General features: G+C 42.6%; 1 protein-coding gene across 4 annotated transcripts in view; it reads right to left on the bottom strand.

Annotated features, from left to right (window-relative positions):
* Positions 1–12302, bottom strand: part of NRP1 (neuropilin 1) — a 146335-nt gene extending 134033 nt beyond the window's left edge. For all 4 annotated transcript variants that reach the window (XM_027976576.3, XM_027976577.3, XM_027976578.3 and 1 more), the window contains exons 1-2: positions 11749–12302; positions 8213–8387 (exon numbers count right to left, since the gene is read on the bottom strand). In XM_027976576.3, the coding sequence (XP_027832377.1) occupies positions 8213–8387; positions 11749–11821 (248 nt within the window). In that variant the 5' untranslated portion in view covers positions 11822–12302. The remainder of the gene's footprint in view (positions 1–8212; positions 8388–11748) is intronic.
* Positions 12303–13550: the final 1248 nt, after the last annotated feature.

The following is a 13550-nucleotide window of genomic DNA, read 5'->3' as shown; positions in this document are numbered from 1 at the left end:
AAACAAAATACTCCGGAGCGTCTGTTTCTTCTCAAATCACACTCCTCTGTTGCTCAGAGGAACCCAGGGCCTTGAGCAAACATTCTCTCTTTAACCCTTCCAGTATCACTGTGGCCAACACAAGTATTGACATCTGACAACAGGGAAGCTTTGGAAAAGCAAAACTTTCCCACTATTCGCCTGAGATGAAGCAAATGAGGGGAGTTTGGAAGAGAACCCAGTCTTCTTCCTCCTGGGCTTATAAGGAGCTAGTATACAGCTGGTATATCCTATGTCCCTTGAATCAATTGTATAAATGGAAACTCTGTACTGCCTGGTTTCTAGGCTTCAAATAAATGTTATATTTACGTGTGTTTTGTGTTTTCGAATTCCATCAACCAAAGGACCCAGAATTTAGATATTCCCCTTCCCCACTCCACTGCGAATTTTATTGCTAAGTTAAGACAAGTTTTGACTCAGTGGAAAGATCATCAACTGGTTGGAAGTTTCTGTGCACAAGGCTTCACTAAATCTGAAGTAAGAGTTTAAAAATTAAGTCCTTCTTCAGAATTAACTGGTTTGTATTTAAACTTTCGGGTGTTTCATGGAAGAAAATGGCAGCTAAGTAAAAAGTAATCTAGTAATTTTCATATGAATTTTCTCATTCTAAAAGTATATCCCAAGCCCCTTTGATCACAAAGATGGAAAGGTGTTTGGGGCAGCAGCTGAGCATTTGGGCTCAGTTTATCTAACTTCTCTAAGCGCCAGTACTATCATCTGCAAAACGGGCACGCAAAGATTGAGACAGGGACTTCCTTTGTGATCCAACAGTTAAGACTTTGCCTTCCAATGGACGGGGTGTGGGTTTGACCCCTGGTAGGGGAGCTAAGATCCCTCATGCCTCCTGGACAAAACACCAAAACAGAAATGATATTGTAACAAATTCAATAAAGACTTAAAAAATGGTACACATCAAAAAAAAAAAAGTCTTAAAAAAAAGATTGAGTGAGATGAAGCCTAGGGTGTTTAGAAAGCTTATGGCAGCCACAGAAGACCCAACAACAAGAACATGATGACCCCTTTGTAAACACTCTACTGATTATTTAAATTAAAGGAGAAAAAAACATGTTGCACATAAATATGATACAAGATGTGTACAATACAGACCTGGGCTTGATGAGGAGAAAAACTATTTTAGAAGCAATGGAATGGCCAGAAGCCAGTTCTCTTTTTTTTCCTCTCTCTCTCTCTGTGCCACTGCAAAATTGAGTAGAATTCTGAATGAAAGCAGTTCATTTTCTAAGCTATCTGTAAATACTAGATGATTTCAACCATAAGCCATCATAATGTGTTTGGCGTGCTTCACAGCCAGTCTGAGAGTTACCTCGACCTCTTATCATCCTAACTGACCTGGATACTGGACACAGTTCAATTAACCACAGAAGAGCAGGAAAAATGTTCTTTGGAGGTGCTATGTTCTGCCAACTGACTGACTCCTACAATCAGGATTGATTACAAACAGCCAATTAAGACGCATTTGGAACCTGATCTGAACACTAATCTTGTCTCTTATTTTTCTTTAGGCTTAATGATCAGCCTTGATGAATCCTACAATGGCCATTAGTTAAGTTCATTTTATAGCCTTCCTCACAAGCACACACACGCGTATGTTTGTGTGTGTGCTTCTGCCGGAGGATGTCAGCATGCATGCAAGTATCAAGTTTTACGCTGGAAGGGAAGGAGCTGAGAATACGCATGCTGGTTGAAGGCATATGTCTCCCTTGGATCGATTCTGAAGTGCCTCCTCCCCAAAGTGAGATCTGGTTGGAAATGCCATGCACATGTTGATTCAATTTGATAAGATTTCAGCTAATCTTCTCTTTTTAGCTTCTCATAAAGGTTGCTTTTTTCAAATTACAGAAATGCCCCCCGCCCCCGGACAACCTAGTAATACTCAAAATTCATTATGATACAATGCGATTGCTCATAGGAAGAAATAATAAAGGAAATTAATTTTATTAAACACTTGGGGTTCTGTTCAAATTAAATCAGTGCTAATGGAGAAAGAAATCAAAAGGCAGAAAGTAGATAACTACCTGCCTGTGCAGCAAACAAGGATGCGGCAGGTGGTGGCAGCAACACTGACCTCCACTGTCCTGAGAAGAGTTCATTTTTACCCACTCGACAGTATTTTAATTGAATTTAGTTTGGTGGTGGTGCCTCTCATATTGCCCATATTGGGAAGTTACTTGAGACCAAAATCAACAATGAAAAGATGAGAGAAAATAAAGCAAAGAAAGATCATTCTGAATTTCCCTTGCATAAAGATCAGGCTCCAGACCAACAGTTTTGTGCTTCTTTTAACATAACCATAGTAAGGCAATAAATATATTTTTACAATTGTCATTAAAAAATATAAGAAAAATGCTTCAATTGTACTTTCTGATTAGAACAGTACACATTTGTTTTCTATCCCCATTCCAAAGAATATGACTATTTTCAAAGGATGGTACATACAGACTTCAAGACTATTGTTGAGTTTTGTCTGATTTTGAAATTTATAAAAATGGAATCACACAAGTCAGGACAGCAGTAGCCTTTGAGGCCAAAGGTCAGAGACTGAACGTGGACAGAAGGTGGCCTCTTACTAAGAAGCTGGGAAATGTTTGCTCTGATTCGATTTATATGAATATGCTCCCGTTGTAAAATTGCATCAAATGTTACTTTCTATATTTTTCTAGATAAAGATTATAATTTAATAGCCTTTCATATTTCACATAGAAAAAAAGAGAAGTACTTTGGCAGAAAATACCCACTGTTTTCCATAAAAATAAGGTCTTTGTTTGATTTGGTCTAAGTGATGCTCAAAAACCCAAGACTAGGACTAGGGAGAACACCCATGCCTCAGATACAAAAAAACCTCCCTAATCAGGATAAATAATACTTTAATGCAATTCTAAAAAACGAAAAGTAATACAAAAATCTATGCAAACCAACCAAATATCAAGCAAAAAATATTACTTAGGGAAACCAAAAATGGAACTTAGAGTTCCCTATAAATGACAAAGTAACCATTGTATAATTACATTTTCAGGAATAATCAGATTTAAGGAACTAAGGGCAGATTAATTTTCCTTCAGTGAGTTTATATTCTATGAAAATAAATGGTGTTTCAAAGTTTATAACAACTTAGGAAATTTTAAAAGCAGTGTCAGAGATACAATGTGTGATTTATTCCAACAAATCCCCAAACTTGAATATTATCACTATTTAATTAAGGTCTATTGTGTCTAAATTTCATATGAAGTTACTAGACTGAAATCTTCCTTTGACTGTGTTGAATTAAGAAAAAGACACTGAATTCTTGACTACAGAAGAGAGAGACTACAAATCTAAATTGTAGATAGAAAAGCTTCTGTGGGTAATTAGTCTGGTGTCTTGATGCAACCCTACAAAACAACCCTGACAAATCAGGCAGCGAAGTCAGGAACTTGTCACTCAGAAGACCTCACTTCTCGCCCATCACCGCCACTTTTTCAGGCTCTCTTTCTGGAGCTTCGCATTCATTTTCTTAATGTTTTTAACCCAATGTCTGTGAAATTTTTATTGCTCCCCAGATGACGACATCTGATCTGAATGTAACCACACACTTCTTTGCTCAGCAGTATTTGTCACAAACCATTATAAATTATCATGCTGATAGTTTGCATTGCTGGGAAACCGGAAAAACGCCATAAATTCTAACTACTGTATCAATGACATTCTTGTTTATTATGCAGATATAAAGTTTTATGAGAGTCAAGATGTCCGCTTTACCACTGAAGGAAACCCCAGTGGAGCAAGACCCAACCAGCTCAATGTGAATATTGAACGCCATTTTCAGTGCACAGTGAACACTGCTTTCTGACAAACACTCAGCAGGTGGCTTTTTCTTTCTTCTCTGCTTTTAGCTCCACTTTGACACTCCACAAGCATGGAGGAGTTTGCTGGTGCAAAAGAGAGAAATCGGATTCCTCTTTTCCCCTCAACGTCATCTTCTCCACTCAGAATATTCTCTAGCCTCCTCCAGTATCAACATTACAGTAAAACCAGGCAGTCTATTTACCTAGAAATCCCAGCACAAGGTTAGCCCCAAGAGAGATGCTCTCTGGCTCCATGGATGGACTGATACCACACCTTGTTCAGTGAAAGCATTCAGGAAGTTCCGATATTATATTTTTGATGCTTATTTGCAATGAAACCTGATTCAGGGGTGGCCTACACACAGATGGTTGATTTTTAAAGCTACCAAACACAACTTGGACATTTTCCTAAAGGAACTATCCCCCCTTGATATCCACTGTAAAAAAAACCTTTTTGCAAAGTTAGCATAAGTTAATTATGTACTGGGCCAGACTTGGCATTCTTCACAAGAAAAGTTGTGTACATTTCACTGCGTGGTTAAAATTATGAGAGGATATCTTCATTTCACGATAAAGAAAACCAAAAAATAAAACGCAAAATAAAAATATTTTTCCTACCAGAACTTGTCTATTTAATTATTTATTTATCCCTACTCTGTAAGAAACAACTGTCTACTTGGGTCTCCAGGATGTTTTTGCCACAAGCGGACGCGTGAAGGAATTGATTTCTTGAGCTTTCTTTCCCATTGTGAAAGTTGACTATTCACATACTGACAGTTTCAAGGGAGATGCAGAGTGTATTATATGCAGATGATCCCACTAATGGATCAGTATATTTAGTTTGCCTAGCTTCCTAAATCTGAATGTTCTAATAATCACCAAGTTCTTAAAGATACCCTGATAATATAATAACTGCTTCTGAGGGGAGTTTCTAAACTGAAAGTTTCACTTTTCAAAGGGCTTTCATATCCACTACTCTATTTTATCTTACGAGAATATGGTACAGCAAGTCCTCCTGCCTGGTGTTAGATACAGCTGAAACAGGGAAAGATGTTAAGCAACTCACATAATACAAACAACTTGTTCTTAACAGACACGATCACTAAGAGCTTACCAGTTCTCTGAACGTGGTGTGTCATCTCAATTACATTTTTGGAAGTCGCTTATTATAAACAAAAGAATTCCACAGTCCACCAAAACTCTGTCATTTACTATAAATAAAACAAGCCCACAATCCATCAAAACCCCCAAATCTATATTTTTGCACATCCCACATAAACTTTGGAAGTCTATGAATTTCTTCTGACAGGAGTTTCTGGTGCTTTCCATTCCTCTAGAGAATTATAATCCCCTATAGATTTTAAAGCTGTGGACTCTTCTCACAATCTTTACCAAAGGAGAAAAGAATTGTGCCACATTTGTTGAATTTTCAACTGCAAACTTCAACAATAACCAGGAGTCATGTGGACCGGTCAGGGAAGATAGTGACAGCAAATGTCCTAAGTTGGTCTTCCTATATTTTGGGAACTTCTATTGATAAAATGTCAGGCAGCAACACTTGAAAACAGGGCACAGATGTATTCTCCAGGACCATAATCTCCACTGACTACAGCAGGCTAAATACATCAGCCTTCAAGACTGGTCAGGAGATGGCTTCTTCACAGAGAACAAATCCTCACTTACTACAATTAAGAAACCACCTTACTCTGAAGCATTAAAACACAAAACTCACCATCATAATTACAGAAACAGTCTTATTGGCCAGTTTCTTGCTGATATCATTTAAATGGTCCTTTACTCTGAGTTATAGTGATCCCCTTTTCTTATTATCTTTAAAAGTCAAAACTAACAAAAAAGCTGCCCCCTGCTCCCACCAAGCTCGACCTCACATCATGATATGGCAGATAATTATTTAAGGTCTGCTATGTGCCAGATTTCCTAGAGGGGAAGATTCCCCTGGAGGAGAGCATGGCAGTGTTCCTGCCTGGAGAATCCCATGGACAGAGGAGCCTGGTGGGCTATAGTCCATGGGGTCACACAGTCAGGTATGACTGAAGCGACTTAGCATGCACACATGTGCCAGATGCTTATCAACACTTTCCATACATTAATTCATGCAACTGGCTTCCCCTCCTTACATTCCTGTGCAGTTGGGTGTTGGAGCCAGCTCACACCAACTCATGAGAATCAAACGTGCACATCTCTTTGCAAATCTGTGCATAGTGACACGCTCGGTGGTTTGAAATCGGCCGTGGACAGAAAATTTTCACTACAGAAATTGGCAAATACCACAGATCCAGACTTGACCCATCCCCTCCTCAAATCTAGTTGCTAACATTGACCAACACACAACTTCAAATATTCTGAATTCTTTATTATATGACACACATACATGGTCGAGACTCTCAGATCAGAAATCAGCAAACATGAGTTTCCTGGAATCTAATAGCACCTTATTTTGAGGAATAATGCTATTACTTGAGTATGTTTTACCAGAGTTTCTTAAAAATATCTCCTATAGCAGCTCCTTGTTGTTGCTTACTCACTAAGTCACTTCCAATTCTTTTGCGACACCATAGACTACAGCCCACCAGGCTACTCTGTCTATGGGATTTCCCAGGCCAAGAATACTGGAGTGGGTTACCGTTTCCTTCTCCAGGGGATCATCCCAACCCAGGGATCAGACACAAGTCTCCTATATTGGCAGACGGATTCTTTAATACTAAACCACCAGGAAAGCCCCCTCTAGCAGTTTAAGTATTGTCAAGATGCAAAAATATAACACAAAACAAAATAAATGAAATGGAAAATAAATTTTCAGGTTGTCTCAGCAATGGACATTGTAAAAACCACCATACAGAATATTGGCTTAAGAAAAGAGAGAATGAATTTCCCGTTTCCAAGAAGTTACTGGAACACCTTATTAATGGCAGCTTTCACACAAGATTAAAAAGTCAATATAATGCCCTGAAGCACTTCTGAATCACAGAACAAAGATTAAATCGAAATCGGCATAATTTTACTGTAGTGTCTGCTGATTATTTGGAAATTGATCAACAGCACATGAATGCATGCTAATTCTCCAGGCACCAGATGCTGAATTAACCAGATGATGTCATTTCCCTGGCCATGAAAAACTAGTCTACCCTCAGAATCCAACAGGTTCTGGAGGACTTCCGACAGGTGGGAATATTTTCATACTATTCTGTTCTTCTCTACAAGGGTTATTATGTGTTTGTAAAGAAAATATTTTAAATAATGAATCTGCCTGCATAATAATGTTATCCAGTGGAAATAGTAACCTATACTGTATATAGTTATATCAAGCAGACTCATTTTAAAACTTGGAAAAACCTATCAGTCCTTGAGAAACACTTTAGAAGTGAGATTAAAATGTCTAAACGTCATTAGAGGTTGATATTCAGGCTCAGGTCTCTGGAGAATACACAGCATGGTAGAACCGGATGAGGTGGACAAGACAGAGCCAGGTTGTCTGCTGGATATCCAGTGAGAAAAGCAAATTTGGACCCAAGTGGACTGCTGCCTGCATTGTTAAAACATACTTTCCAACTGTGGAAAGCAAAACTTACACACAATTCTTTCATACAAAGTGAGGATTTATAATTTATTCTGTTTCTCTGATAATGTTTTTATAATAATGAAACCTGGCATAAATTGATTATTAGTAACTTAACCATTGAAACAGATAGGAAGGCTAAAGCATATGAACAAACATTATATTATTGTGAATTAACAATTTTTTTAGCATTTTTCATAAGAGACTTGTGATCATTAATCTACTATAAAAGTCCTTCATTAGACTTACCCTATATGCCTTGTTTTTTTCCCCCAATGACAATTTGCTTTGGTGATGTCAAACTCAGTAAGATAAACACAGTTCTTCGATCACAAAATATGCCCCAGATTTGTTAAAAAAAAAAAAAAAACCAACCTCACCATCTGCCAATGCACTGCATGTTGGAGACTCACAATATTTAATAAAAAGCAAGAGGCTGGGTTTCTAATTCTTTGCCTTTCCAGGAAAAAAAGAAACCTAAATACACTTTTCTTAACACAAGTTCCCCAACCAAAAGTGCTAACAAGAAAAAGACTATGAGAGATTACACATTTAAATATAATCTCCCTGGTTTAGGGAACTCAGAAATCACTTAACATAATTTAATTTCCATACCATTGACACACGATCTGGCCTAGATCGGAATTCCTCCTGGATCCATTTACATCTTAGACAGTTCACAGACTTCCCCCCCCCATAACACCCGTGCCCACTAGATGGTGCTGTGGTGCCCTGTTCAAACATTTTCACTTACTTGCAGTCTCTGTCTTCCAAATCGAAGTGAGGGTTGAAGTTAATCATAATTCTCTGGTACGGGTCCGGAGCCTGAATCAGCCATTCACATTTTTCACTTGGGTGATAAGAGTGAGGATAACCAGGAGATGTAAGGTACCCTGGGCTTTCAATTTTTATAGTATCGCCACACTTATCTGCAATAAAATTAACATTTTAGTACTAGATGGTTCCCTGTACAACCAGTTAGGTATTCTAGTTTTACACATCAATGACAGGTTATTAAACATTCCATAAGTTTTTAAGGGGAGCTCCAAGAGGTGCCTGCAGGTCCTTCAGGTGGCATTGATAGCAACATGCCTCCAAAGAAGGCTCTTTGATCTCAGGAAGTTGGTTCAGGAGGACTTAGAGCTGAAAGGGCTCCATCCCCACCTCCCACAAAGTTCCCTCCCAAGAAAAAGGTCTTCCAGCATTAAAAACATTAAGTCCTCAATGGATGTTAACATGGTCCCCAGGGAGCTTCTGCTAGACTTAATTATACCCCCAGAAGTGTAATCACATTAAGTAGCAAGTTCTAAGTGAAGGCGACTAAAAGATGCTATTCCACCCCTTGTGTTGCTGTTTGATGATAAGCCTGGTCTGTGTCATTGATCAGTGAGCATTGTCATCCAGGACTTCAACTGGCTTAAAGCCAAACCCTTTTTGTTGTTGTCTTATCTGCCTGTAAATCTAAGTGATTTTGAGTTATCTCTGGTCTTTGAGATCCAGAGCATCAGGGAACAAAGTAGATGTGCTGAAGCAGAAATAATTCAGCTCTACTGCTCCTAGGAAAGTTGCTCAGTTTTGGAGACCAGATCAAAGTAACTGGGCAGAAAGAAAAATAAATAGCTACACAGATTAATTCTAATTACCTACATGTTGGAAAAAACTCCCCCACATGGAGGTCTGGGTATCACAGATGGTGATCTACACCCTTACATTTTAGAAAAGGTGAGCTAGCTACTTTTGACCTTCCTTAAAAAAAACAAAACAATAAAACCCAAACCTGAAGTGATTCACTGAGAGCCAAAGAAACCAGTCTTTGGGCAGCTTTATTGTTCAGTATGGACCCTCACTGTCACTTTTTATGATGGATTTCATATTAGAGAGTCTCAGCCTGAAAGGCTGCCACATTTATTGATGCTTAATTTTGAGCAATAAAAATTCGGTGCATAAGCTATGTAAGAGGAACAGGTATGAAAGCAGTGAAACATATAAGCCTATCAATCACAAATTTTCAGTAATGGTATATATAGATTTTAATATTGCATCTAATAGATTCCCTGTGGAAAAAGAATGGCATTCTTTGCTCTCAGCATGAATTTATAAATCTACAGAATTTTATTACAGGAAAACCAGGTCAAATGGAAATGAAAGATGAAGTGCACATCAAAAATGCATAAAGCTACATGCATTACAGAAATCATTTCCCATAAATTAAAAGAGAAGACAATATAAATTACTTTGTTTTTCTCAGTTGCTAGATGTTTCTGACTTTGTTTCTTAGACTGTTGGGGGGCGGGGGTAGCCTTATAAGGGTTTCCTCTGCCTTAGCTTTTAGAAGCTTAAGGTTTGCCAAGAAGAAATGGTGTTGTAACTGGAGTTCAGAATCTCAGCTAATGATCATACTGGACTCTGTTATGTTATTCTGCAGAGGCTCTTGCATTATTTTAAATGTGCAGAAAACTTGGAAAGCAACCCCATCTCATTAAGTCTCCTCCAGCTCTGTACAAACATCATGGCAGTGTCTGGCATCTGTTAAGGAGTGAAATAAAACAGCACTGCTTGTAGCCACTCGACAGAGTCACTTCAGAAGACATTTAGGTGGACTCAGTACCACACCAGAGCTCTTTAATCTGTGACTTCTGAGAAAGTGACAGTGTAATAAGATAATGCGGACTCCTAGACTCCCTGGCTCTGTTAAATCTCTCTAACACTTGATTAAGAACGAGCAGTTTCTAATGATTCTGGACCATTAGTCCTAAATAAGGTTAATGAATTAATTTAGCAGACACTGGTACTCCAAGGAGGTGGACATGGCTGGGAAAGGTCTGCTGAGCTAGAGGCATTAACTGGCTTTGGTCACTGTTAAGTATAGCAACATAGGTTTAACCAGTCAAGTCACTGACTGCAGCTTAGGGTCTCAGCATTCCCCAGATTTCTGCTAAGAAAACTGGGAAGTATGTGTATCTCTCATGTATGTATATACACACACACATATGCACACACACACACAGACATACATATGGAGTTCACAGCCTAAAGTCTGAAAGCTATTGGCATTGGATTTCAAATCCATCCTATGAACACCCGCCACCGTGGAAGCAGATGTTGTTACTGTAATTTCTAAAGTCTAACCATTGGAGCTCTTTCAATTGGAGGTGAGTGTTATTTCATTCCCTGCCAGACTAGAGAAGGATGCCATCATCTGAGGTTCATTAATAAATTGAACTCTACATTCACAATTGTATGTGTTTTGCTTCCAAGCATATCTTTTAGAACACTGCTTGGTAGCTGCTCGGGAAATCTATTGCTTCAATCAGGAAACCTCTAAAAAGCATATTAGAGAGATTAACGCCCATCATAAAGATGTGATTTAAATTCCTCTCGGTATGAACCCCTCCACTTGTGGTCTCTTATTAAAACAATATACCACGGGTAAGTAGCGGATGGGCTCTCTTAATTACTCTGATTGAAATCTAAGCCAGGCTAAAGTAAATATTTGATAATTAGTTAATAATAATTGCTGAAGACTTACTGTAAAGATAATGTCACCCGCCCCCTTGCTTCCACCTACTTTACAGTGTAAGTTGAACATGCCTACAACCAGATCCCATTTTAAAACACATTATTTACGTTACAGGATACTGCTTCTAACCCAGCACGGTCTTCCATTTACTTAACACTGAGTGGTTTTAAAAGCTAAGTGGAAGCTGCAACTAGGTTAGGGGATTTTCACATATCCTGGTGCCTTACAGCGTGTGTATCAGATTCCTTTATTGACACGATATAACTTTCATTCATACTCCAGACGGAGCAGGGCTGGTTTGAAAAAGCGGAGGAGGGACTAACACCCACCCGCAAACCGCTATCTCCTGCGGGCACCCACCAGAGGAATCAGTTCTGGGGAGCTGTCGGAGAATCAGGAAGTGCTCCCGGTAAAGTGTTCATTAACTTTCAACAGCCATCATATTTTTGAAAGGGAGTCTCCTCTAATTGCCTTGGGGAGGAAACATTATTAAGATAATTGGTGCGCTGATCTGGGAAGGTAGGGCGCTCAGCCTCGTAGCAGAGGTGGGAAAAACCCCATGGCCAAACAACCAACTTCAGGAGGGAGTCAGAGGACGTGAAATCTCCCTGCCCTACCTACAACGACTAATCTTATTTCTTTATTTCTCCGTCTGGCTAAAAGTTTCCTTCACCGGGAGGCGGCTCTCCCCGGTGGGTCCCGGCAGCTCGGAGCGGGCAGCCGGGAACCGGGTTCACCCCCGCGGCCGCGCGCCTCCGCCTGTCACTTACCGTTGCGAAAAGCGCCGGCCGCGCCGAGGACCAGGGCTAGCGCGGCGCACAGGAGCTGCAGCCCCTTCTCCATCCTCCCTTCGCCAGGTCTCCGGGGCGAACGCGGGAGAACCGAACGTGCGGGGAAAACAGAGCACCGGGGCGATCTCCACGATCCGGAGCGCTTTCACTCCTCCCGGAGCTGTAAAATCCTCAGACCGTTTTGGAGAAAGAAAAGCGTTGAGGCAATGCCTTGATCCGAGAGAAACGCTCCTCTTTTTGTGTCTCAAGTCGCCTGCATCCTGTCATTTAGCTCCGGTTTCCTCTCTCTTTTCCCACACTTGTTCCTCTTCCAGGAGCCGCTGCCCGGGCCATGTCTCAAAAAAAAAAAAAAAAAAAAAAAAACGTAGGGGGTGTGGGAGGGGGAGGAGGGACGTAGAGAAACACACACCAACGCCAATTTCCAGAAAGAAAGAAAAAAAAAAAAATCCGGCTTGATTCTGGACCCGTTGGATCCGGGGAGCTGGCGCCCAAGGGAGGTCGGGGTGTCTGCGCGAAGAGGAGCAAGCAATGAAAAGATGAGCGGGAGACGAAGGAGTTTCACCAACTGCACCCCCGCCTCCCCCACTGCCTCCTCCCCTCCCCTTCTGGAGCCCTTCCCTCGCTTCCCCCCGCCCCTCTCCCCGCACAGGCTCGCCAGCGATTGCCTGACAAGAGACGGGGAGGAACAAGTTTCTCTCCCTGAACGTTCCCCGTCCGTCTGTCCGTCTCTCCCACAAGCCCTGCTGGGATCTTCCCCGGCAGGGAGGCGCCGGGACTCCGTGCCCAGGGCCGAGTGCCGGATGTGTTTGCGGGGGTACCGGGCGTCGAGGTCGGTGGCAGCGCCAGGGTCGGGCTAGCCCATCTCGGCATGCTCGCTCGGGCCCCCGGGGGAGAGCGGGCAGTTCCGCTAAGATTTTGGGGGGTCGGCCGCCGGAGACAGGCAGCGCGCCCGGGAGGTGGCGGCTGCTTCTCCCAACTCCGAAACCCTCGGGAGGCGCCCGAGACGTGACCTGGGGTCGTGACCTGGGGCAGGAGCAGCAGGGCGCCCCTGGACGTTGCGGATCAGGCCCGAAGGGGCCGAGGAAAGGGGCTGGGGTTGGGGACGCACCCCGGAGCCGGGCGAGAGTCGGCAGTATCGCTGCCACGCAGAGCCGAGTCAGTAGACTCACGCAGACTAGGCTGTGCTGCAGCCCCGCCCGGCCTGCCTGCCCCGTATCGGGGCGCGCGGCTGGGCGCCTGGCGAGCCCGGGTGTCTGCCGCGCGCCGCGGGCTCCATTGTTGCCGAAGATCTGATGTCCTCTTCTCCCGGCCAGAGGGGACGCCGAAGGGTGGAAGGTGGTGAGCCTTCCAGCTAGGGGGCAGTCGTTGCCCGACCCCACCCAGCCGGCTTATTCGGAGCCCAGGTGCTCGGGGTTTGGAAATGAGGGGTCCAGCGGTCGGGGCTCCTGTGCATCACCGGGGAGCAGGAACAGTGGCGGGGGCGGGGGCGGGGTGTTGCTCTTGGCCGGGCTCTCACGGTGCCCGCTCCGGCTACAGGCGGTTGTCACGCCGGCCCACCCCCGCCTCCCACTGCAGCGCGTCCTCAGTGGGCTCTGGATGCCCCCCAGTTCGGTCCCCGAAGGGTTTTCCGGGAAGTGCTGCAGAAAGCCTCTGCAGATAGGAATAGCAAGGACATTTCAGGGACCAAACAGGTTTTGGCTACGGATCAGGCCCTTGAGAAGGTAAATGCCCAGGGACCCCTCCGAAGGAGTTCGTGGGGAAGGTGAAAAGGTCAGCCGCCT

Source organism: Ovis aries, chromosome 13 (assembly GCF_016772045.2).
Source record: "Ovis aries strain OAR_USU_Benz2616 breed Rambouillet chromosome 13, ARS-UI_Ramb_v3.0, whole genome shotgun sequence".
NCBI lineage: Eukaryota > Metazoa > Chordata > Mammalia > Artiodactyla > Bovidae > Ovis > Ovis aries.
Note: the sequence above shows the minus strand (reverse complement) of the source record. Positions and strands in the feature narration are given on the sequence as shown.